Source organism: Canis lupus, chromosome 20 (genome assembly GCF_003254725.2).
Source record: "Canis lupus dingo isolate Sandy chromosome 20, ASM325472v2, whole genome shotgun sequence".
NCBI classification, from domain to species: domain Eukaryota; kingdom Metazoa; phylum Chordata; class Mammalia; order Carnivora; family Canidae; genus Canis; species Canis lupus.
In genome coordinates, this window is record NC_064262.1 from 43,810,997 (window position 1) to 43,837,275 (window position 26,279).

General features: G+C 41.9%; 2 protein-coding genes and 1 long non-coding RNA gene across 16 annotated transcripts in view; 1 reads left to right on the forward strand and 2 right to left on the reverse strand.

Annotated features, from left to right (window-relative positions):
- Window positions 1–24,317, reverse strand: part of ZNF501 (zinc finger protein 501) — a 30,345-nt gene extending 6,028 nt beyond the window's left edge. For 2 of the 8 annotated variants that reach the window (XM_049098057.1, XM_049098055.1), the window contains exons 1-2: window positions 24,230–24,317; window positions 1,416–1,490 (exon numbers count right to left, since the gene is read on the reverse strand). The gene's annotated coding sequence lies outside the window, so the exon portion shown is untranslated. Of the gene's footprint in view, window positions 1–1,415; window positions 1,491–2,973; window positions 3,638–24,229 lie in introns of those variants that run through there. The other 6 variants (XM_025458222.3, XM_025458219.3, XM_035703107.2 and 3 more) reach the window with 5 other exon arrangements.
- LOC118351662 (uncharacterized) lies at window positions 4,445–6,954 on the forward strand. The gene is made up of 3 exons (XR_007404270.1): window positions 4,445–5,198; window positions 6,272–6,351; window positions 6,462–6,954. It is a non-coding gene; the product is annotated as an uncharacterized LOC118351662 (long non-coding RNA).
- On the reverse strand, window positions 7,911–24,330 carry ZNF502 (zinc finger protein 502). 7 transcript variants are annotated; one of them, XR_007404268.1, is made up of 5 exons: window positions 24,230–24,330; window positions 12,933–13,022; window positions 11,834–12,504; window positions 9,469–11,313; window positions 7,911–8,204 (listed from the first exon to the last, which is right to left on the reverse strand). XR_007404268.1 is itself a non-coding variant. In XM_049098054.1 (5 exons), the coding sequence occupies exons 4-5, from the start codon at window positions 11,886–11,888 to the stop codon at window positions 9,743–9,745; spliced, it is 1,626 nt and encodes a 541-aa protein (XP_048954011.1). In that variant the 5' UTR covers window positions 11,889–11,947; window positions 12,933–13,022; window positions 16,734–16,865; window positions 24,230–24,321; the 3' UTR covers window positions 7,911–9,742. The 7 variants fall into 7 exon arrangements, 6 of the variants coding, with proteins under 6 accessions (XP_048954011.1, XP_048954010.1, XP_035558998.1 ...); XM_049098054.1 differs by adding an exon at window positions 16,734–16,865 and having other exon boundaries at window positions 7,911–11,313; window positions 11,834–11,947; window positions 24,230–24,321; XM_049098053.1 differs by adding an exon at window positions 16,734–16,865 and having other exon boundaries at window positions 7,911–11,313; window positions 24,230–24,321.
- Between the last annotated feature and the right edge of the window lie 1,949 nt (window positions 24,331–26,279).

A 26,279-nucleotide genomic window follows, 5' to 3' on the forward strand; every position in this document is an offset into this window, starting at 1 on the left:
CCCAACCTATTTCCTTCCTAATTAACATTAACTCTAGAGTATATTCTTTCAGTCTTTTTTTTTTTTTTTAAGATTTTTATCTATTCATGAGAAACACACAGAAAGAGAGGCAAAGACACAGGCAGAGGGAGAAGCAGGCTCCCTGCAAGGAACCCGATGTGAGACTCAATCCCAGATCCCGGGATCACACCCTGAGCCAAAGGCAGATGCTCAACCATTGAGCCACCCAATCATCCCTTTTCAGTCTTTTTTCTACACATTTTATTCTCTCTACATAGATAAAATTGTTCTATAGGTTCTATTGTGCTATTGCTTTTTTCTTTTTACACTAAAGAATGTGTCTTCAAAATCATTTCTTGTTAGTACATATGGGTCTACCCTAAGAGTTAGTTGGTATACACTGGTATCTCTGCACAAACTGTTTACAGTCAGAGACTGATCTGATTGGGTAGTACTGTACTGCATTGGTTGCTAAATATATTGAATATTTTTCCTGAACATAGCTATCTTTATTTTTTGTGTACTTCCAGTACAGATACACTGTATATAAAATTTAATGCCAGGTGGTTTAAACAGCTAAACATAAAACCAAAACTCTAACCACACTTTCATTTCCTTTATTTTTATTGTCTCAGAAAGTGTTGTTGTTGTTTTACCACACAAAGAATGCATACTCATTCTAAAAAAACAGTCCACAAAGGAAATTACTTGAAATCCTATCACCTAGTGAAAATACACTTGGTTTTTTGACAGCCTTTTCTTTTAGCCATCTCTCAGTGCATGTACACAAACACATACACATATATTATGCCTACATATTAAACTAAACTGAGTTCGTCAGCCATAAACAGTCACAGTCTATTCATAGAGTTCCTATAGCCTAAGAATCCAGTTCATACAATACTGTTCTTACTGAATTTAACAAATCCCCAAGCTCCATGTTGCTTTCTGATGCCCCATAATAATGGAAGTTGCTATTACTTAGGCTCTTGTTTCAGAGTCAGGAACCCATTCATATTCTTTGAGGACACACTTAAACCACTTTTGTGATGAGTCTTCCAGTAATTTACTACCAGTTTTCCCATATCTGACGGCTACACCATTAAGACATGATAGTTACCAGTTCAGTGAGTAGCTACCAGGTAACTGTAGCTATTCTTGCTACAGTTTAAGTACATGTGATATAAAATTAGTATATTATCTGATCTGTCCAAAACAATTACTCTATTGCCTGCTTCCACAACGGGCCATAATCAGTCTGATTTTAATAAGATGGGGCCATTTCCGAGTGGTTCTGTGTTTTCAGTCTGCAGTGTTTAGGTGTAGTGGTCACTGGTGGGTCGTTTCACAATAGCTCTGCCACCACTTGTGAATGAACACCCCCATCCTGGGCTCTCTAGTTAGATTTCACTTACCCAGAGATAAGCCGTTAGGAACACAAACAACACTGGTTTGTCTTCTGGGGCCTTCTCTTGAGGGAGGGCAGGCATCTGAGGCATGGAGGGAAAGGAAAAAGCACCCATAAATTGTAAGCCTACTTCCTTCCTATTCTGAACTCAGAGGAACTCAGGAATAGCCAATCCCTAGCCGAATAACTATTTTAAGTCTGAATGAAGAATCAGAACAGTATCACCAATGCGGCACCTGGGTGGTACGGGTGGGTAAGTGGTTGACTCTTGGTTATGGCTCAGGTCATGATTTCAAAGTGGTGAAATCAAGCCCCACATGAGTTCCAAGCTCAGCATGGAGTCTCCTTAAGACTCTCAATCCCTCTCCCTCTGCCCTTCCTCCTACATGCAAATGCACATGCTCACTCTCTAAAAAGTCTTTTTAAAAAAGTATCACTAATGACCAAAATCAGTAAGTGGGTAGTCCTCCAAGAGACCTGACACTGCACAAAGAAAGGGGGCAGGTCCTCCTAAGAACTATCCTCAAGTAAAAATACCTCCACAAGAGAGAAAGTTGGATCCAAAGGCCCCTCCCCAAACCTACTGGAAAAGCCATTGACTTCAAAAGTCAAAAACTGGGGCCATGATAGAGGGCATTAGAATAAACGCTGGCCTGAGTCAGGAAGTCTGCATTCTAGTCAGGGCTTTGCTACTGACTTGTTCAGTGACCTAAAGCTAGTCACTCACTCAGTCTTATCTGTGAATTGAAAGTGGAAAACTAGTACCAACATTCTGTAATCCTTTGATTCCAAAAACACACGGGAAAAGAGCAAAAACCTCAAGTCCAGTCCATCTTTGATTGAGGCTGGTTATTCATTTATTTGAAAAATACTAACTGCACAGGTACTCTGTCAGAGAATAGGCTGAGTCAACAGCAAGGAAACTCCCCTCCAGTTATCTTACCAGAATCAGAGGTAGAGGAATTTCAGGAAAATTAGACTGCATTTAGTCAGGCAGCATGTAGGAGAAAGGACAAGGGGAGTCTTTTGGAAGATGTTAAGGACACCTCCTGGGAAGAAAGCTTTTAAGAACTCCCTCTGAATGGGGAGGAAAGAACAGCTATTAAAAGCCAGGGATCAGGGAACCCTGGGTGGCGCAGTGGTTTAGCGCCTGCCTTTGGCCCAGGGCGCGATCCTGGAGACCCGGAATCGAGTCCCGCGTCGGGCTCCCGGTGCATGGAGCCTGCTTCTCCCTCTGCCTGTGTCTCTGCCTCTCTCTCTGTGTGTGACTATCATAAATAAATAAAAATTAAAAAAAAATAATTAAAAAAAAAATAAAAGCCAGGGATCTGATGACCAGTCCAATCCATCCCAATCCACTAGCACCCCCTATCGGACACTGAACAAACTACTACTTTGTATTTTTTATTTTTTATTTTTTTCGACAGAGTATACAAAGTAACTACTACTTTTTAAACTTGTACGAATATTCAACTCAAATGTGAACCACTACACTTCTCATAGGTGGGTTTTTTTTTTTTTTGCAAGGCCTTTTCTCCTTTACGTTCTCAAAGAATTTCACATACCTCTACTGCAGCACTTTCTACTGTTTTGATGCGCTGATTATATTTGTCTTCCTCTGATAAACCTGAAGTATGGCGTGGACTTCGGGGCCAGGACTCGGTTTGAATCCCTGCTCTACCATATATGAGCAAATGATAGTGGGAAGTTACTTAACCTTTTCGAGGTCATTTCTCAAACGTCATATGGACTAAATAATGACTTTATAGGGTTGTGATGATGCATGAATGAGTTAATACATGGGAAGCCTTTAGAAAAAAGCCTTCAATAGTACCTGCTGTTAAAGTCTTGGGTCTATATGTCCTCACAGGTACCTATTTTGTTGCTATGAGAGGAGATTAAAAGCTTAAAGGAAGTTGATAACTCTCGCATATAATCATTCAACCCGCTCGACTTTGTCAAGTGGCAAAGCAAGAAACAGCACTGGCTTCTGGAAATCAGAACTGAAGGAATCAGAAGTTCGCTTCGTCCCCGAAGTACATACAACGGGTACCCAGGTCTCCCGATTCCCAGAACAGGCTCTCGAACAGGCTTCGCCTTTCTCTCTTCAGGACCCCGCGGCACCCGACCCCTCCTCCAAGGGTCTCCGCGCGAGGAAGAGGCGCTGCGGCGGGCCGGCCCCGGCTCCGAGGGAGGGGCGACCACAAAACCGTCGCAGCTGCGCACCGCCGACTCGACACGCACGGCGCTGCCTGCGACACCTGGCGGCACCTTGCAGCCAGCGCCCGCCGCGCCGGGCCCGCGTGACGTCAGCAGTCCGCGCCGCCGTCAGACCCCTGTGGTCTCCTCTCTAGGAAGGCGGGAGTGGCTCCCTCTCGGTGCTTCCTCCCCGGCCCAGAGCTGGGGGTTCAGCCCGACACCGGAGCCCCAGCTGCAGAAACAGCCGTAAACCCACCTCACCGCGCTCCTTCCCAGAGTAAGGAAACCGAACCGAAGAGACTGCTGGCCTGGACCACAAGGCGCTTTTACTGTTCATTCTGCAACTTTCCTTATCTTCCTAAAAACTCTTCCGTGTCACTGACTTTTGGAGGGCTTCTCAAAGCTGGCTTCAACTTTTCTTACATTCTCACCTGCCAGAAAACTGGCCTCCTCACAGGCACCCCAAGCACCCTCTGCTTTAGGATCTTTGTTCAACAGTTGGCCCTAAGAACATTAGAGCTCTGTTTTCAGGTCAAGTCCCTGATTTTCAGCGTGCAAACTTGGGCAAGTTATTTACTTCTCTGTAGCTGTTTCCTGACTTATAGAACAGAAAATAGGGATCCCTGGGTGGCGCAGCGGTTTAGCGCCTGCCTTTGGCCCAGGGCGCGATCCTGGAGTCCCGGGATCGAGTCCCACGTCAGGCTCCCGGTGCATGGAGCCTGTTTCTCCCTCCTCCTGTGCCTCTGCCTCTTTCTCTCTCTCTCTCTATGTCTATCATAAATAAATAAATAAATAAATCTTTTAAAAAAAAAAAAAAAAAAAAAAAAAAAAAGAACAGAAAATAATAATGGCACCGCATTTCAGGTTACCATGAGGATTAAATGAGGTTAATATATGTAATTACTAGCACTAAAAAAAGTTCAGTAGGGGATCCCTGGGTGGCTCAGCGGTTTGGCGCCTGCCTTCAGCCCAGGGCGTGATCCTGGAGTCCAGGGATGGAGTCCCACGTCTGGCTCCTGCATGGAGACTGCTTCTCCTTCTGCTTGTGTCTCTGCCTCTCTCTCCCTCTCTCTGTGTATCTCATGAATAAATAAAATCTTAAAAAAAAAAAAAAAAAAGTTTGTCCTATCATGCTCCACAGATTCCAGCTTGTCCTCTTTGTTCTGCATTGGCTTCACGGGACCTTGCCAGCCTTCAAGGCCCTCATCACCACTGCTGCAAAACTTCATATCTTACTGAGACTTGCTCAGGAATACTTGCACATACAGGCTCCTCTTGACTGTATTCCTGAGATGAAGGCATGGGCGGCAGGGCACCTGATACACTTACAGGCATTCTTACTGATGTGCAAGCTCTGGGAAATACAGTTGTCTACTGTACAATCCATAGGGGGCACTCAATAAACACTGGGAAAAAATGAATGAGATGCAATAGAGAAGTTATCTGCTTAAATTTCCAGACTGGCTGTTTTACCTTTAGGAGGCTGAAATTAGGAGTGAAGATGCCCCAGACTAAGGCCATCACTAACCCTGTTCAGCTAAAAGAGGATCCTTTGTAGAACTGTCAGCTGACATGCCAGGGAACAATAATGGTGAGTTCATCTTACTTTTTACCAAGTGTCACATTCTCAGCACTTCTTTGGAATCAAATAGCAAGTTCTCCGCCACCCCCACCCCCAGCCCTCTGCACAAGCCCTAACATCCCACAGGTCAGAAAGCCTAGGCCTAATCATTTTTTCCCGTTTAAGCTTCAAAGAATCTAAGTCAGCAGTCTCTGCTGTGTAGGAACTAACTCCGGAGTGGAGTACCATAGAGCAATTTACCAGAAACATGAATCTGTGGCTTAATACAATTTGGGCTAAACTTCCTTCAATGAGGTGGAAAATGGGAGTGGGGGGTGGGCAGGGGAAGAGTGGCTACCAAAAACTTTCCACAAAAGTGACCTTAGCTTTGCAGTGGTCATTAGCTCAAGGGCAGTGAAAATTAAAGCCACCTGGGGTAAAAGCTAGACTTCTGTATTATGTAGGCAGAAAGGTGAAATCAAAATGTAAAACCAATGTACTTCTCACACTTATACACAGGAAGGTCTGTAGGCAAAAAAAAAGCTTTTTGATCTAAAATGAGCTCCCAGGGGAGCCTGGCTGGCTCAGTTGATAGAGCATGTGACTAGTCATCTCTGGGTTGTGAGTTTGAGCCCCATGTTGGTGTAGAGATTACTTTAAAATATTAAAATGAGCTCCTCCCATCCCCACAAGCAGGCCAAAATTGAAGTCCTATGTGGTCACCTCTATAATAATTATAACTAAAGAGGCATCATGGAACAGAGGTATGACTAATAAAGAGAAATCTGAAGGAAAAGTGAAAAAGGACATGGGAGTTTAAATTCCACTTGACACTTACTAGCTATGTGACCTTGGGCAAGACCATCCACCTTTCTGTTTTCTCTACTGTTGCTCTGAGGATATGATGTGGCCTCATCCCATGTTCTTCTGAAATCACAGAATAAATTTCAGCACACTGAGAATAAGCAACACATCGCAGTTCTTTATCATCTGGAGCCAGGTAAAGCCATGAACTCAGGAAATGCTTCCACATTGGAATTGCTAAACTCAAAAGCTCTCCTGCCAGACCAGCAACACTATTCAACTCCTACTTCCTATTTCAGGGATATTCCAGCTGACATAGTTGTACTTCTATAGCTGCAAGCATTTGCCTCTTCCTGTAGACTCTGACATCAACATATCTGTAAGTACTTTGCTAAACTGTGATGGGACATTTAAATGGCTAATTTGTAACAAAACAACCTTATGACAAGTTTTTTTTTTTCTTGCTACAAAATATTACTTTTTCTTAAGGGACCCCCTGCTTAATATAAGGGCACAATCTGTATCTTTGGGAAAGATTCAGAATTCTTGCACCTGGCAAACACTTCAGTGGCATACTCATACTCTGCACACCTCCTTTCTGCTGGCAACTGTGGACCTAAGTCACACCCTGCAGGTAGGCATGGAGAAATCTCTGACTCAATATTTTAATTGAGCTCAACAAATATTTACTAATCACAAGGAAGTGCCAGATACTGTGGATACAAAGATGAATAAATAAATATCACATGGTTCCTGCTCTAACAGCTGATAGTTCAGTGGGGAGAGAAAGGTTTGTACACAAGCCATTACAATGCAACATGATAAATAAAATGAAGATACAAAATGCAGAAATACAAAATATGTGAGGTCAGAGACAGCTTCAAAGGAGATGTTGCATGAGCACATTCACAAGTGACACAAAATCTGGCAGCCTGGGTGGCTCAGCACTTTATTGCCACCTTCAGCCCAGGGTGTGGTCCTGGACATCCGGCTCCCTGCGTGGAGCCTGCTTCTCCCTTTACCTGTGTCTGTGCCTCTCTGTCTCTTGTGAATAAATAAATAAAATCTTAAAAAAAAAAAAAAAAAGGCGACACAAAAGCTTTCCAGGCAAGCAGAATTAAGGAAGGAAATTGAGGCAATAGGAATAGTATATGCAAAAGGTGCCAAAGATGAGTCCAGCAATGATGTGGAATCACAGGAATTTGTACTGTGAAACAGCATGCAATGCAGGGAAGGCAGCTGAGTGTGATAGCATAGGCATGGCCCAGTGGAGGAGCTTCAGATATCTCTTAAGGGGCTAGGATATTTTGAGGTAACAGTAGAGCTGCCAGTTGTGTCTTACAAATACCATCCAGAAAAATTTGTGAAAGACAGCCTTGTGGGGCAAGCAACTGTAAGACTGATTGTGAAAATAAGAAAATGGTCTAGAAAATAGACTGGGGATTGAACTAAAATGATAGCAATGGAGATGGCTCCTAGATTTAGGAGATGGAAGCAGGATACAGTAGTTGCTTGGATGTGATGACTGACCAAGAGCAATTCCATGATTTGGGACTGGAGTGACTGGGCATGTGACTGGCCAGCAACTGGACCAACAACTGGGAGGCAACTAGGAGCAAATACTTGCAAGTGTGAGAACATGTGATGAGAAAGGCAAGATGACAAGTTCCTTTCCTTCCTGTTTTCTCAGGAAGTTAAAATGGTATCAGACTCTCAGCCTGAGGATTAAAAATTTTTTTGATTTTTGGAAATTCTAACAAGAACTTGAAGATACCTTTCATCCTTAGATTTCCGATTTCTTCCTTAAGAAAACTCTCCCCCACCCCCCAAAAAGAGAACTCTCCCAATTCTAATCTCAAGACTTTATAGACAGTAGTGTATAAATATCTTCATATCAGGAAGTTGCTAAAGTTTCTGGTGGGCAAAATTTGATTAAAATATATTAATTCAACAAATATTTATTGAACATTTACTATGTGCCAGCAATAAATTCTGTAGTGTTATTTTCATTTAGGAAGTACAAATACATCAATATTTTCTTTGAGTAATATTTTTCATGACCATAAAGTTTTAACAGGGTTATTTTTGTCCATAAGGAATTAATTTACTCAATTATGAGTTGCCCCGTGGCAGGTTTTGAGAATATAATCTTCGTAGCTGGAGAGGAAGAGAGTGCCACACTCCCATTAATGGTGATTAATATCTCAAACCACTGCTTACAGGATAGCTGCTCTGGAAAAAAAGAAAAAAAAAAAAAAAAACTAATGCTGAGTTTTAAGTAACCAACCATTCCAGAATCAACTGACTTTGTTTTAACAGTCATTATTTTAAAGACTATATAAGCTTCAGGGCATTGAAATTATTACAAATAGTCAAAAGCAATCCTCACATAATCTCTCAGTTACAGTAAAAAACATGAAAAAGAGTAAGGAGATAAATAGGGGGGAAATGCCCTTTCTCTTAAAAAGAATATCATAGTGGCAAACTGTACTATTCAGGGATTTTAAAAAGAGGTAGTCCTATCTAATACACTTTGCAAATTTATCCCATGAGTGTTTCCCTAGATACTCCTAACCTGCAGGGAAGGGTAAATATCCAAGAATAAGATAGTCCAATAAAAATAGAAACATCTGAAATGTAATAAATCTGCTTATAGTCACCAATGGCATAATTACATGAAATCCAGCTCTCCCTGCTAAAACGACCAATACTCTCTTAAGGACTGGTCCAGCAGCCCCAAGTCCAGCCAACCTAAAAGGCCATCTTCTTTTTTCACTAATGGTTTCTCCTCCCTAAACGTCAATTAACATTTTTTGAACATAGTTAACCCTGGTGGGTCTCTTTCCCCTGGACCCTGCAAACCAGTGGTCCACCCAAACTTGTAAGAGACAGGTGTACACCTTAGTCCAGGGCTGGGATATGAAAGTGAACTGAAAGGTCAAACACAAGCTTCCTGTGCTGGCCTCAGCACCAGCAGCCTAGAGCACATCATTTCCCTCCTGGATGTCAGTGTTCCCCTGGGCAAAGGTTGGACCTTCCTCTTTGTGCCTCTCTAAGCAGATCCGACTCCACAAACTAGCATCATTCAAGAGAAGTTCTTCTTGACCTTCTCCTTCCTTTTTAGCCACAAATTGCCCTCCAGCTTGAAAGGATCAGGAAAGATCTCCCTTACCCTGATAAAAGCCTTCTTCGCAAACATATCTGTAAATGTATCAGCCCAGTTCTTGCCACATATCCCCTTATCTGTTGTATGAATGAATAAGGATTCTTTATTTTCCCTTACTTCCATCTCCCCTTCATGAGAACACTTCTACAGATGACATGTTCAGAGCAGCCTCAGATGTCTGAAGGCTGCTTAGCTCTACCTCAGAACCGCTGCAACTTTCACATTGAATGTTAGGAAATACCCCAGCCGACTGCCACAGAACAGGGGTCACAAGTTGGGAAGGTGGGGCAGGAGTATAGTAAAGGCAACACTAGTGTTAACAAATGGTACCTTAAGATATGAGAGTCACAAGAGAAAGGAGTGGCAGGTGGCAAGGATTTATCCATAAGGCAGGAATTTCCTTTCCACCTTGTATTCCCAGATGCCCAGCTGGAGTAGGCTCTGCATTTTCCAAGCTCCTAACTCCACAACTGGAAATATTTTTCTGAGTGTAATGGTCGATGTTCCTTCATCCTTCCCTCCAAGAACTCTCCTTGCCCCACTGCTCCCAGCCAGATTCCTGGTCACTCTTTCTAGAGAAGCTGTCATAACCTGAACACCAGGGTTATTCACCATTGTGAAGTTTCTGATGTCTGAAAAGGACTGAACTATGTCTGAAGAATTTTCCACATTCAATGCATTCATAAGGTTTCTCACCAGTGTGAATTCTGTAATGTTCACTAAGGTGTGCATACTTGCGAAAAGTTTTCTCACATTCACTACATTTATAAAGCTTCTCACCAGTGTGGGTTCTATGATGTTCAGTAAGAGATGAGCTATGAGCAAAGGCTTTCCCACATTCTTTACATTTATAGGGCTTCTCTCCAGTATGAATTCTCATATGCTGAGTGAGGCAAGTATTCTGATTAAAGCCCTTCCCACATTCACTGCATTTATAGGGTTTTTCTCCAGTGTGACTTCTCTGATGCCGAATGAGGCAAATGCTCTGAATGAAGGCTTTACCACATTCATTGCATTTGTAGGGTCTCTCCCCTGTATGAATTCTCTGATGCTTAGTGAGTGGGGTGCTCTGAGTAAAAGCTTTGCCACATTCCTTACATTTATAGGGTTTTTCTCCAGTGTGAATTCGTTGGTGTTTAATAAGGGATGGGCTCTGACAAAAGGCTTTGCCACATTCCTTACATTTATAGGGTTTCTCTCCAGTATGAATTCTCTGATGCTGAGAAAGGTTTGCCTTTGTTTGGAAAGTTTTCCCACACTGATCACATTTATGAGGCTTTTCCCCAGTGTGAATTCTCTGATGTTGTGTAAGATTTGAGTGTTTGCGAAAAGAAGAGCCACATTCATTGCATAAATAAGGTTTCTCACCAGTGTGAATCCTCTGATGATGAATGAGGTGTGTGTTCTGATTGAATGCCTTCCCACATCTATTACATTTATAAGGTTTCTCTCCAGTGTGAATTCTCTGATGTTCAGTGAGATGTGAATGATTGCGGAAGGAATTCCCACATTCATTACATTTATAAGGTTTCTCTCCAGTATGGATCCTCTGATGCTGAGTAAGAAATGATCGACATCGAAAGGTTTTCCCACATTGCTCACATCCATATGGTTTTACTCCAGTGTGAATTCTTTGATGCTGAACAAGGAAGGAACTACGACTAAAGGCTTTCCCACATTCCTCACATGCATAGGGTCTCTCTCCAGTATGAGTCCTCTGGTGTTGGATAAGAGATGAGCTCTGAGTAAAAGTTTTTCCACATTCGTTACATTCCCAAGACTTTTTCTGTGTAGAGAGAGTTGGACATTTACTTTGGTCTGAAATCTCATTAGTTATGCTACTTGTCTCCCACTGATGTAGGCTCTCTTCTGTAGAAACCCTGAGATGTGTAACAAAGCTAGAGGTCAAAAGCAAGCTTCTCTCAAAATTATATTCTTGGCTAATTGTTTCAGGAGATGCTTCCTTGTGGATAAAAGTTATTTCCCCAAAACCTCCTTCTTGAAAAAGGCATGGTCCAGGAACCTCTCCAGAAGAGTTTTCCTTCATGCTCCCACATGCATATTTTTCTTCAAATATAGAATCCTGGTATGCATCCTCTTGTAATCTCTTTGCTCCTATCCTTGGTGAATCAATTTCAAAGGCATCCTGCTCTGGAACAGACTTGTTCATCAAATCTGAAAGAAAACATCAGAGTGAGTATCTCTTGTGCAGGACAGAGTGGAAGCCTCTGAGGTTATAGGGGCCTAATTCTGACATGTCTCAGTAATAGCATATGAATAAGGGCCAATAAAATCACGTGGAGCAAAGTCATTCAATTACAAGTCATGGAAAAGACCTATAGGAGGGTAAGGGGATCACCATTCATAAGGAATCCCATTTAATGGGCACCTACAGAAACTTAGGAAGCCAGGGACCAGAGATGGTAGAAATAAAAGGACAATGACAAACAATAGCAAGCTGAGATTAGGTCAAGAGAGGAAACATAGATGGTTTCTACTCAGAATGGACAGTGGGAGAATGTAAAAGCAAATGCTAGAAATGAGACAAAATGAGTACTGGGAAAAAGTTAGCCCCAAGAGATGCTCACCACCATCTGTCCCCAACATCCCTAAAAGAAAGGGTAATTTTATTTCTTGAGCTTTAATCAGTTTCTCTTCCTGCTGTTTCTCCTACTGGTTTTTCCTTGCTACTCACCTGGACAAACCTCTCTTCCAAGCTCTCTCTCTTCAGCTCCTTGCATATTCAACATCCACAAATCTTCTCTTTGTTTTGATTGAAAAACACTTCAGAGTTGGAAAACTGGGAGCCCTGCTCATAGGGGGAAAAAAAAGGTGGGGAAGGGGATATCACTGTCCCAGGAAACAGGAAAATGACAAAGAACTGTTGCCCAGGGATACTGTCTAATAATTCACACAAAATCTATTTAGATAGCAATGTGACCGCATCAGCAAAAATCATGGTTGGCTTCCAGCCTTGTAGTTTCACAAATTCCATTTGTCAGCTGTGTAAAAAGTGACAGCCAGACTGATACATTAGCAAACCCTCAAGCACTTGGTGGATAAATCAGAATGTTATTTATAATAATAAAGATATCTATGAAGTAGACAGAAGTATTCATGCCTTTATATAACAATCTATATGAAGGCCAATTAATAGAATCAAAAGTAGCATAGGAAGGGATACGAAGGGATGCCAGGGTGGCTCAGTTGGTTAAGCATCTTGGTTTCAGTTCAGGTCATGATCTCGGGGTCCTGGGATTGAGCCCCACGTTGGGCTCCATGCTCAGTGCAGAACCTGCTTGTCCCTGTCCCTCTGCTGCTCCTCCCCTGCTCACGCAGGTGCACTCTCTCTCAAATACATGAAATCTTAAAAAAAAAAAAAAAAAAAAAGTTGCATAGGGAAATGACCTTATAGCAAGGCTAATACATTAAATCTGATACACCCATCTCCACTATATGCCAAGGAGCTGGACAGGAGTTAGGAAGCTCTATTTGTACAACTTAGAGATACACTGCTTGCCCTTTCTTCTAGATGTCAGATCAACTGAACAGTTTTCTTCAGGTACAGCTCAATATTAAGATTATAGGCTGCAGTTTAAAAAAGAAAAAAAGGGGGGGGGCACCTGCATGGCTCGGTTGGTTAAGCATCCAATTGTTGATCTCAGCTCAGGTTTGATCTCAGGTCATGAGTTCAAGCCCCCCCACCCCCCCATTTTGGGGTCCATACTGGGTGTGGAGCTTACTTTTAAAAAAGCAACAATAAAAAACAAATTGCGAAATAATTTTTTACTTACAAGAAAGTTCCAAAAAATAGTACAAAGAGTTTCTGGTGCTTGATATGTTAAATTGCAACTGTTCATCCAAAAATGTCTCCCCATATAAGCCTAAAGTGGGAGGTAGAATCAGCAGCATTATTTCAAGGAAAAAAGAAGACAGACAGATGATTTTACCTATAATCAAGAGCTAAGAAGGCATGTTAAGAATGGTCTGAGTCTGCTGAAATACATAATAATGCTGGTACTATGGACTTCTCATCAACATCTGCACTTCTGTGATGAATTTTAAAGGTATAAGAGGATCCTATCTCCGGTGGGGTGGGTGCACCTGGGAGGCTCAGTCAGTTAAGCATCTGACTCTTGATTTCAGCTCAGGTCATGATCTCAGGGTTGTGAGATCGAGCCCTACAGCAAGTCCAGTGTGGAGCCTGCTTGAGGATCCTATCTGAGATTTCCTGATCCTCTTCTATAAGAGGGGCACAGAAAGAAGCTACCACACAATCCTACAGAGAACCATGAAGTAGAGTGGGGTTACAGTGTAATTGGAGTTAGACAATAGATAAACAGTCAAACATGCCCCCACCTGACTAGAACTTAGATTACAGCTGGACAGAGACATTAAAGTGTAGTTACAATTACAGGAATTACAAAAGTGGAAATATGGGATGTAGTAATGTAGAGCAGAGGGGACCTAATGTAGTTTGAGAAAGAAAGCCTCCCTGAAAAAGAGATAAATAGAAATGAAACAGCTGAAGAAAGAAAATAACAGAGATATGAAACAGAATATACAAAAGGAATCAAGCTCAGTGAAGGAGATCTAGTAAGACATGAAGCTCGAGGCAAGCAAAAGCCAGATCAAATACAACCCTGAGGACCATTTTAAGGAATTTACCTTAAAGTGAGTAGAAAGCCACAAAAGAAATACGAAAATGAAAAAAAAAAAAAAAAAAAAGAAATATGAAAATGTTTTTTGGGGGAAAAAGTGACATGAGTATATCTATCTGCTGTTAAAAAAAAAAAAAAACACACAACAAAACAAAAACAAAAACAAAAAAACACGGGGTCCCTGGGTGGCTCAGCAGTTGGGCACCTGCCTTCGGCCCAGGGCATGATCCTGGAGTCCTGGGATCGAGTCCCACATCGGGCTTCCTGCATGGAGCCTGCTTCTCCCTCTGCCTGTGTCTCTGCCTCTTTCTCTCTGTGTCTCTCATGAATAAAATAAATTTTTTTTTTTTTTTTTAAAAGGAACACATTCCTCTGCCCAATAGCAAAGAAGGAAACTGTGTTTGAATGGTGGAAGGTGTAGAGGTAAGGTGAAGACTGGAAGACCCTTTGGGAGGTTGTTCAGCAGCCTTCTAGGGAGACTGGATCAACTAAGAGACTGGATGAATATGGTGTGAGGGAGAGGGAGAAGTCAAGATTATTTTCTGGTTTGGAGCTTGAGTGATGACAGCGACCTTTAGAGAATGGGAACACTGCTTTGGGGATAAAGAAGATACATTCAGTTTTTAAATATCCAAATAGAGGGATGCCTGGGTGGCTCAGCGGTTGAGTGTCTGCCTTCAGCCCCGGACATGATCCTGGAGTCCCAAGATGGAGTCCCACATCCAGCTCCCTGCATGGAGCTGGCATCTCTCTCTGCCTGTGTCTCTGCCTCTTTCTGTGTGTCTCTCATGAATAAATAAATAAAAATCTAAATAAATAAATAAATACATAAATATCCAAATAGAAAGTAGGCATACATATCTGGAATAGAGGAGAGAAGTGTCATAATAAGAGTAATTAACATCCTGGGACTAACAGATAAAAACACCAAAGGAGTATAGCTAGGAAAACCTCAACAATGACTTTACATTTTTAAAAGGAAGTTTAGGGGTACCTGGGTGACTTAGTTGAGCATATGGCTCTTGGTTTTATCTGTCATGATCTCATGGGTCATGAGATCGAGCCCCATACTGGGCTCTGTGCTTAGCAGGGAGCCTGCTTGAAGATTCTCTTCCTTGGCTCGGCTCCTCCCATAACACCCCCCCACCCCCCGGTCAAATAAATAAATAAATAAATAAATAAATAAATAAATAAATAAATAAATAAATCTTCTTAAAGATGATGTTTAACACTGGCTTTTGATTTTTTCATTTATTTTTTAAAGATTTTATTTTATTTATTTATTATAAGATTTCATTTATCCACTCATGACACACACACACACATACACACACACACACACACAGAAAGGCAGAGACACAGGCAGAGGGAGAAGCAGGCTCCATGCAGGTAGCCGGACGTGGGACTTGATCCCAGGACTCCAGGATCACGCCCTGGGTCGAAGGCAGGCACTAAACCACTGAGCCACCCAGGAATCCCCTGGCTTTTGATTTTAGAGATTCCTAATGCCCTGAAAGAAAGAAATAAAATATTTTTGTTTGCTTGTTTAAAGATTTTATTTAAAAAAAAGATTTTATTTATTAAAAAAAAAGATTTTATTTATTTATTAATGAGAAACAGAAAGAGAGAGAGGCAGAGACACAGGCAGAGGAAGAAGCAGGCTCCATGCAGGAAGCCCAACTCCGGATTCAATCCTGGGTCTCCAGGATCACACCTTGGGCTGAAGGGAGCACTAAACCGCTGAGCCACCGAGGCTGCCCTAAAAGATTTTAATATACGATAAAATTGGCATCTCTAGTCATAAAAAATTACTTATAAATTATGTTGAAACTGTTGCTTAATTACCTGGAAAAAACACTTAGTGAGATTCCTACCTATACCATATACCAAAATAAATCTAAGCTGGTTAAAGGGTTAAATATAAAAAAAAAACCCCACAAAATAAAATATTAAGAAATAATTGACTTTAGGGTTAGGGTAGACTTTTCTAAGCATTATGCAAAAAAAAAAAAAAAAAAAAAAAAAAAAAAACCACACATCCTTTTTTTGTCCAAAAAGGACAAAGCTGGATAAATCTGGTCATAGAAAAGCAACAATCTCTATTCTATATCCAAAATACAAATAAAATAAAATGATAATCAATCTAAAAAAAGTATTTCTGATTTACACATCAAAGAGTAAGTAGATGGACCTAATGAATAAAAGACTTATTAATAATTAAGGAAAAAAGATGAACTCATAAAAAATGAGAAGTATACGGGATCCCTGGGTGGCGCAGCAGTTTGGCGCCTGCCTTTGGCCCAGGGCGCGATCCTCGAGACCCAGGATCAAATCCCACATCAGGCTCCTGGAGCATGGAGCCTGCTTCTCCCTCTGCCTGTGTCTCTGCCTCTCTCTCTCTCTGTATGACTATCATAAGTAAATAAAATTAAAAAAAAATTAAAAAAAATGAGAAGTATACAACATATAGAGCAAGAATTACAAAAGGCCAATAACCATATCAAAACAAAGTTCCATCTTGGTAGTAATAAAAAAATGGAAACGAAACAATAAAGAATCTATTTTTATATTAAATTGGAAATTTTCTTTAAAGTGCCACAAATCAAGACTGGCAAAGGTATGGGGGAAAAGAGCTTCTCATACACCAGCAGTGGGAATATAAGATGGTACCATCCTTCTAGAAATAATTTGGCAATATATATCAATCAGGTCTTAAAGTTGTAGGATGAATAGCAGTTGGAATACTGGGATCATCCTTTTTTTGAGTATAGGAAATCAGAAAATTATACTAAGTATATACAACACCTACAATGTGTCTCAAAAGACTCTCAAAGTTATTAGTATGTCTATAAAATACCTATATTCTTTGACCTATAATTCTACTATTAGAACATTCTCAGGGATCCCTGGGTGGCTCAGCGGTTTAGCGCCTACCTTCAGCCCAGGGCGTGCGTGATCCTGGTGTCCCGGGATCGAGTCCCACTTCGGGCTCCCTACAGGGAGCCTGTTTCTCTCTCTGCCTGTGTCTCTGCCTCTCTCTGTGTGTCTCTCATGGAGAAATAATATCTTAAAAAAAAAAAAAAAGAACTTTCTCATAAATAACTTCCCAGGGCACCTGGGTGGCTCAGATGGTTAAGCATCCAACTTTTGATCTCAGCTCAGGTCTTGAATTCAGGGTTATGAGTTCAAGCCCCAAGTTGGGCTCCGTGCTGGGTATGGAGCCTATTTTTTTTTTTAATTTTTTTAAATTTATTTATGATAGTCACACAGAGAGAGAGAGAGAGGCAGAGACACAGGCAGAGGGAGAAGCAGGCTCCATGCACCCGGAGCCCGACGTGGGATTCGATCCCCGGTCTCCAGGATCGTGCCCTGGGCCAAAGGCAGGCGCCAAACCGCTGCACCACCCGGGGATCCCTTGGAGCCTATTTTTTAAAAAATTCCGGGGCGGGGGTTGCTGCCCGGGTAGCTCAGCGGTTTAGAACCGCCTTCAGCCCAGGGCCTGATCCTGGAGATCTGGGATGGAGTCCCATGTCGGGCTCCCTGCATGGAGCCTGCTTCTCCCTCTGCCTATGTCTCTGCCTCTCTCTCTCTCTCTCAGCCTGCTTCTCCCTCTGCCTATGTCTCTGCCTCTCTGTCTCTCTGTCTCTCATGAATAAATAAAATCTTAAAAAAAAAAAAGAAAAAGGGACACCTGGGTGGCTTAGTGGCTGAGTGTCTGCCTTCAGCTCAGGGTGTGATCCCAGGGTTCCAAAATTGAGTCCCACATCAGGCTCCCTGCATGGAGCCGGATTCTCCCTCTGCCTAATTCTCTGCCTCTCTCTCCCTGTGTGTCTCTAATGAATAAATAAAATATTTTAAAATAAAAGAAGAAAATATAGGGCAGCCCCAGTGGCTCAGTGATTTAGTGTTGCCTTCAGCCCAGGATGTGATCCTAGAGACCCAGGATCAAGTACCACATCGGACTCCCTCCATGGAGCCTGCTTCTTCCTCTGCCTGGGTCTCTGCCTCTCTCTCTCTCTCTCTCTCTCTCTGTCTCTCATGAATAAATAAAATCTTAAAAAAAATAAAATAAAAAAGAACTTCCCAAAGAAGAAAAAAGCTGAATTCTTTTGTTACCTGTAAAAAAATTAAAAATACCCTGCAATGTTGTTGGAAAACACAATCTTTCTATGAATGGACACTGCAGCTTAGCAAATTATAGTACTTCCACTTGGTGGAAATTATATAGACATTAAGATAATTAAAAATGAAAATATGAGGGGCACTTATGGCTCAGTCAGTTAAGTGTCTGTCTTCAGCCCAGGTCATGACATCAGGGTCCTGGAATTGAGCCCTACATAGGGCTCCCTGTCCAGTGAGGAGTCTGCTTCTCCCTCTCATTCTGCCCCTCCCCCTGCTCATGCCCTCTCTTTCTAGAATAAAAATCCTTAAAACAAAAATATGTGATCATGTGCAAAAATACTTATGCTCTATATAAATGAAAAAATGCAGGATATTAAAATTTCAAGTACATCAGAACACTGTATATGTATGCTAAAATATGCTTTCTTTTTAAAAGACTCTAATCCCTAAGAATATGTATCAAATTGTTAACCATAAGCATCTCTAAAGGACAGGATTATGGTAAACTTTTGTGTTAAGACCTATCTTTGGGCAGCCCGGGTGGTTTAGTGCCACCTTCGGCCTGGGGTGTGGTCCTAGAGACCTGGGATCCAGTCCCCTGTCGGGCTTCCTGCATGGAGCCTGTTTTTCTGCCTCTCTGTGTGTCTCTCATGAATAAATAAATAAAATCTTAAAAAAAAAAAAAAGACCTTTGTGTAACAAAAGGTCTTTTGTGTATCTTTGTGTAACATTTCAAAGTTTTCCTTCAGGAATAAACAGCTTCTATAATCCGAGAAAAAAAAAAGTGAAAAAATACAATCAGGGATGGGCACAGAAATTTATGTACAAAGATCACATACTATAATTACTATAATTGTAAAACAAGCAAATAAACACTGATGGCATATTAATATGATAGATTTTGTAACTGTTAAAAATCATTTTTTCAGGGATCCCTGGGTGGCGCAGCGGTTTGGCGCCTGCCTTTGGCCCAGGGCGCGATCCTGGAGATCCGGGATCGAATCCCACATCAGGCTCCCGGTGCATGGAGCCTGCTTCTCTCTCTGCCTCTCTCTCTCGCTCTCTCTCTGTGACTATCATAAATGAATAAAAAATTTTAAAAAAAATCATTTTTTCAAAGAATATCCATTAGAAAAAAGAATATTCATTAGAAAATACAGTATGTTAAAACAGGATAATACAAAATCAAAAATAAAAAACATAAGAGACAACAACTGTTGAAAATGATGTGGGGAAAAAGGAACACTTGGGCACTGTTGGTAGGAATGCAAACTGTATAGTCACTTAGAAAATAGTGTGGAGTTTCCTCAAAAAATTGAAAATAGAACTACCTTACCATCTGATAATCACATTACTGGGTATTTACCCCCAAAATACAAATACACTAATTCAAAGGGATACATGCACCCCTATGTTTATTGCAGCATTACAATAACCAAATTATGGAAACAGCCTGTGTCCATCAGTAAGTAGATGAATGGATAAAGTAGATGTGGTGTAAATACACAATGAAATATTATTCAGCCATAAAAAAGAATGAAATCTTGCCATTTGAAAAAACATGGATGGAGCTAGTGAGTATAATGTTAAGTGAAATAAGTCAAAGAAAGACAAATACCATATTATTTCACTCATATGTGGAATTTAATAAACAAAACAAGCAAAGAAAAAAGAGAGATAAATCAAGAAACAGACTCTTAACTACAGAGAACAAACTGATGGTTACTGGGAGGTTGGGAAATGGGTGAAATAGGTGATGGAGATTAAAGACTACACTTGTGGTAATCACTGGGTAATGTAGAGAATTGTTGAATCATTACACTGTGCACCTGAAACTAATATAACACTATATGTTAACTATACCAGAATTAAAATTAAAAGCTTTTTAAAAAGGTACAAATGAAAGTTACATAAATTTGATTTTGGAAAAATTATTTAATGCCTGCTTATTTTTTTTTAATATTTTTTTTATTTATTCACAAGAGACACAGAGAGAGAGAGGCAGAGACACAGGCAGAGGGAAAAGCAGGCTCCATGCAGGGAGCCTGAGGTGGGACTCAATGCCGGGACTCCAGGATCATGCCCTGGGCCAAAGGGAGGCTCTAAACCGCTGAGCCACCCAATGGATCTTCCTGCTTGATTTTGATATAAATTCTGGTTAAGATTCACCCTGCTGGTCTAGGTATCATGAAGTCAAGGGGCTTGTCTGTCTTGTTCACTACAAAATGCCCAATGCTGGGCACCTGGGTGGCTCAGCGGTTGAGTGTCTGCCTTCAGCTCAGGGTGTGATTCTGGAGCCCCAAGATCGAGTCCCACATTGGGCTCCCTGCAGGGAGCCTGCTTCTCCCTCTGCCTCTCTCTGTGTATCTCTCATGAATAAATAAAATCTTAAAAAAAAAATGCCCAATGCTATCACAATGTTTGGTTCTCAATGATTACAGAAGAAGATTATTTCTCAATGATTACTACTCTGGAAGGGGTGACACTGGGGCAAAAGACGAATCTTACAACTTCATAAAATTTTGTGTATGAGCACTGGAGAACCTTCTAGTGAATTAATCTGCAGAGAAATGCAGCACATAATTCTCAGGGATCCTGTCTTAGCTCACAAATGAAACTGATAGTCTCAACCTAAGATTCCCAAAGGCACACCTTTTAAGTCTGCTACAGTAATAGCTCACGTACATATTAACAGGTCTCAAGAACCTGGACTTCACTGACTAATTCGAACAATTTGTCGTGACAGGTAGATGTAACGGTTGTTAAATATAAGAGCTCTGTTCTGGAAGAACAGACCTTAAAAAGATTATTTTGGTGAGTTGCAAAACTAACCCTCAGCCTCGCAGCTTAAGGTAACAGAATGAGGGCAGCCCCGGTGGCGCAGCGGTTTAGTGCCGCCTGCAGCCCGGGGCGTGATCCTGGAGACCTGGAATCGAGTCCCACGTCAGGCTCCCTGCATGGAGCCTGATTCTCCCTCTGCCTGTGTCTCTGCCTCTCTCTTTCTGTGTCTCTATGAATAAAGAAAATAAAAAATCTTAAAAAAAAAAAAGGTAACAATGAATGTCCTTATTTGAGTCTTTCACACCTTTAATACAAGAGGTAGTTTTAGGGGAGAATTTGCTTCAAACATCCTTTTTATGAAAGAATTACACTTTTTCCTTCTCAGGATTTAGAGTTCCTTACCCTTAAAAAAAAAAAAAAAATCATGTTGGGATAACTGGGTGGCTCGGTGGTTGAGCATCTGCCTCGGGCTCAGGTCATGATCCCGGGGTCCTGGGATGGAGTACCACATCGGGCTCCCTGCAGGAAGCCTGCTTCTCCCTATGGCTATGTCTCTGCCTCTCTCTGTCTCTCATGAATAAATAAGTAAAATCTTTTTTTTTTTTTTTTAGTAAAATCTTTTAAAAACGTCATGTTTTCAAAGAATATCCATGAGAAAATATGTTAAAACTGGAGAATACAAAATGGTAAAATAAAAATATGCATACATGTACCAGTACTAAGTAAACATTCAATAAATAAGAACTATTATTAATACACAGACATATACAAAACACAAAGGACAGAAGAAATCCACCAAAATGTCAACACACTGATCCTTAGGTCATTTAATGGGTTACTTTCATTTGTCCTTTATACTCTTCTATATATTTCACTTTCCCTACAATAAACATGTATTAAAGTTAGAGAAATAATTATGTAAAAAAATGACTGAACTGTAGTTCCTGCTCACAGGTTTCAACGATCAAAAAAAACAGAAACAAAAGGAGTTACAACCAACAAAATGCCAGATCCAGTGAATAAGGTATTGGCCTCTCATTCAGAGTAAGATTAAAGTGGATTGAAATGGAAATCAGGAAATTGTTCTGTCACAGCCCATGTGATGGGCCTACATGACAGGCTACTTACCTGAAAAAGCTGACAAATTAGATAATATCCATGGGGGCGAAAAGATAGTATCTATGAGTCCTTTCAGCTTTAACATTCTGTGAATCCTTAACCAAACGAGTTAATTCATGTAAAGCATTTATAAAGACATCTGCCACATGGCAAGTATTCCACAGGGGTCAGGCATTATTATGTTTGATACTAAAATCTATGGAGTAGAAAAGACATCTTGCTGACAACCCTCTCCTCCAACTGTGGATCATCTGAGCTGTCAGCAATTTATGTCAAACTGCAAATTTTCCTGTAATGGGTTAGAAAATAAATAATTAAGGCTTCAGGGGCAATATGGTCTCTCTCTGTCACAACTATTCAACTTTGCCTTTGTAGTGTGAAAACAACTACACACATAATATGTTTAAAAAAAAAATGAGGGACTCCTGGATGGCTCAGTGGTTGAGCGTCTGTCTTCAGCTCAGGGCGTGATCCCAGTTGGGGGATCGAGTCCCACATTGGGATCCCTATGAAGAGCCTGATTCTCCCTCTGCCTGTGTCTCTGCCTCTCTGTGTGTGTGTCTCTCATGAATAAATAAATAAAATCTTTAAAAATAAATAAATAAAAATAAAAAATAAAAATAAATGAGCTTGGCTGTGTTTCAGTAAGACTTTTTTTTTCTTCTTTCTTTTTTTTTTTTTTTAAACAAAAACAGGTGATAGACATTTTGCCTGGGGGCCATAGTTTACTGACCCTCTAGTCTATAAATTTCCCGGAGAGGAAGGTACAGGTTTTTCCGCCAATGCCTAGTATAGAATAATCTGATTGTCAGTGATTTTAAGAAGATAAAAGGATCTGTCAGAATCCACGTTTGGGGGCGAGATGGGTATTACAGTGAAGGGTAAAAGGAAAAAAAGGAAAGCTTTTATTTTTTAATTTTTTAAAAAAGATTTTATTTATTCATGAGAGACACAGAGAAAGAGAGGCAGAGACACAGGCAGAGGGAGAAGCAGGCTTCATGCAGGGAGCCCGATATGAGACTTGATCGGGGGACTTCAGGATTACACCGTGGGCCACCCAGGCGTCCCAGGAGAGCTTTTAATAGCTTAATCCCGTTCAAAGTAACAAGGAGCTAGCTCTCTCTCCCCTTACTTTGTAAGCTTTCTCCTTCCTGCCACCTCTTTACCTCTCAATAATTAGCTAAAGGATTATGGGCAAACCAGGTGGGATTTTTCGAGAATTTGAAACAATTCCTTCAATAAGACCACACTCAAAATGTACTCCTCCCTGAAGCCCTTCTTGGGTTTGTCAGTTGGCCACAAGTAACATACTCATCTAGGCTGTAGCAGCATTCTGGATCTCTCTCTTCTGCAGCCTTGGGTCACTAAGTAGCAATATGTCCTTCCATCGTCTCCTATTCTCTCCGTACCTCAATATCCTCATTAAAAAAACTACAAATAAGAGATGCCTGGGTGGCTCAGTGGTTGAGCGTCTGCCTTCAGCCCAGGGCATGACCCTGAGGTCCCAGGATCAAGTCCCGCATCGGGCTCCCTGCAGGGAGCCTGCTTCTCCCTCTGCCTCCTGTGTCTCTGCCTCTCTTTGTGTCTCTTATGAATAAATAAATGAAACCTTAAAAAAAAAAAAAAACTACAGATAATGGGTTGTTCTGAAGGTTCAATCAGCACAGCTGCTTCGAACAGTCCTATTTAGCACTATGTTTTAGATCATCACAAAAACCTGTTCACATATATATCTCCCAGCACTAACTAGACTGTAAGCATGTTCCAGGTCCAAGGTCTCTCACTCTGTAGTCCCGCCCCTGGGTTCTGTGTCCAACTTGGCAAGTAACGCACAGTAAAATTTTGTTGCAAGACATGAACGTGTCCGTGCGGGCTATCACATACATGCTGTCAACTGAGCCTTGCAAAGCAAGGAAGGCAAGGACTACTAGACACAGTAGACAGTCCAACTTTAGAGATGAGAAAACAGCCTCTGTATCCTCAGGAATTGCAACTCAGAGACTCGAGACTCGCCACCTTCACGCTACTGCCGGTTCCTACTACGACGGTCCCTAAAAAAAAAAGTCTCTGAGCTGCAGGCAGGATTAATGGGGAGGGGGTGGGAGGACGGGGGAGAGATGGTATTCAGACCGAGAACTCTGAGCCCTGGGGCTTCGTTTCCGAACGTGAGCCCTAGCTGTAGATCATCCATGCATCTAGCCCTCAGTCAGTCATCGCTCATTCGCTCGTGCGAATTCGCACGGTCCTCTCAGCCGCCTGCTCCGCGCCGGACGCTGTGCCGAGGCCGCTGGGAGTTCGGGGCCGCACGAGGCCGGGGGCAGGCTGCCTCCAAAAGCCTCCGGCCCGCTGCCCCAGGCGAAGGCGCCCGGAGCCACTCCCCTCCCCTCCCCGAGGCCCCGCCCGCTCACCGTGAGGTCCAGGGGCTCCCCGCGGGGTGGCGACTACGGTCCCACAGGTGCGCGCAGGCCCAGGGCACGGGCTCACCGCCCCGCCCCCAGGCCGGAAGAGCAGTGGCGCGGCCGGTAGTGCGTCACCAGCGGCTCCGCGCGCCTCGTCCCGCGAGGCCTTCCGCTGCCTGAGTCTCGCTCGCGGGGTCCCCGAAGAAGGCGATCCGGGCCTGGTTTCCCTCTAACCCCAGCCAAGTGCATGACGTCCCATTAGAGGCCACCTTTTCCCGGAGCACGGTGACCGCTTCATCCCCCAGGAAGGCTGTAGATGGGGGGCGTTAGTGTTGGAGAGCGTGCTGGATAGGACTCGGGAGAGGCTGCCTCAGCGAGGCACCTAGTGTAGTCCACCTGCTAAAAATAGCCCCGGAGTAAAAATCTTTTTTTTATATATATATTTTATTCATTTATTCACGAGAAACGCAGAGAGAGAAAGAGAGAGGCAGAGACACAGGCAGAGGGAGACCCTGAGTAAGAATCTTGAATGATCCACTATTTACTAAGAATAATGGACAAATTCCTGTTCTAGGCCCCCACATGCTGACATCATCACCCAGCAATCTCTCTTAACTCTGCTCGCATTCACATTTTCTCCTGTATCATAAGTGAATTCCCCCATTGGCCCCCTGAAATCTCTTGACCCTCCCTGACCCCGGATCTTTTTTTTTTTTTTTTTTTTCCAGGACTTGCCCCTCTAGAATATTCTCCCTCCTTTCTACCTACTGCCCCACACCCTGGCCATTCAGGTCATACTGGTTCTTCCAAGACCCAGTGCCAATCTATCCTTGACCTTCATTAATGTTTACACTCCAGTCTCACTGGTATGAGTAATTCTGGCTTGAAATACACACACTTGTCCACTTTTGATCATTATTAGGGAGATATACACGGGTCATATTCCACCTAAGGGCAACTATGAAGGATCCAGTTCATCTCTACACAACTCTATGCAGGTACCTGCAGCTATTATTATATCATATTATCATTATCATATCCCAGTGTTAAGCTGTGTCTGGCAGAGAAGATACTCAGTAAATATGTGTCCAATCCACTAATCAAATACAAAAGTAAAGTTCAGGTTATTGGCATATTTGAGAAATTGAAAATTGTGAATGCCATAAATTAAATTCAGCAAGTCTGTGAACATCCAAAAGGAAGGACCATCTAGTTGGTATATTCCCATCTACTCACCTCAGTCTATACATCTGCTGTTTCCTTCAGTAGAATATAAGCTTTATGAAGGTAGGGACCTTCTCTCTCTTACTCACACTGTCTAACCACATCCAGAACAGTAGCTGACATGAAGTAGGCACCCATGGGACGCCTGGATGGCTCAGCGGTTGAGTGTCTGCCTTAGGCCCAGGGCATGATCCCGGAGTCCCGGGATTGAGTCCCACACCAGGCTCCCTGCATGGAGCCTGCTTCTCCCTCTGCCTCTCTCTCTCTCTCTCTCTCTCTCTCTGTGCATGTGTGTCTCTCATGAATAAATAAATAAAATCTTTTTTTAAAAAAGTAGGCACTCAATACATACTTCATAAATGACTGACCAAACCACCAGAATCAGAATTCTTTCTTGAGCTGAGAAAGGCACTTTGAATACTGATCCTGATCTATCTAGAGTTTCATCCCTAAACATAAATAGACCCAAAAAATTATGAAATTTTTGAAGAATACCAACAACATAAGACAAAGAGTTTCATATTCAATATCACCAGATTCATAGCTGATAGGATACCTGGTTATAGTTTATGTTCCAACATGTTACATGAAGTAGTTCCTCCACGTAGATGTATATTTCTTACAGGAGAGGGAAAACTACTGGGAAAAAAACCTGGAAAATCATCTTTCTTTCCCCATATTACCCAAGGCACACACTCTAAATAGGTGAATGTTACTTCCTATTGGAAAATAGAAACTCCTGGTAAATCATATTTAACCACCCTTCAAAAAGAGATTACATGAAGAATATGCCATAAAGATGTCTTGTTTTTCTATGCAAGATACAACCACCAAT

Bases quoted from the DNA above. Each gene is read 5' to 3' on its own strand.
- ZNF502 (XM_035703105.2), bottom strand. From the start codon at position 11,888: ATGTTGAATATGCAAGGAGCTGAAGAGAGAGAGCTTGGAAGAGAGGTT. The intron at 11,314-11,833 runs GTGAGTAGCAAG...GTTTTCTTTCAG, and splicing joins TGGAAGAGAGGTTTGTCCAG to ATTTGATGAACAAGTCTGTT.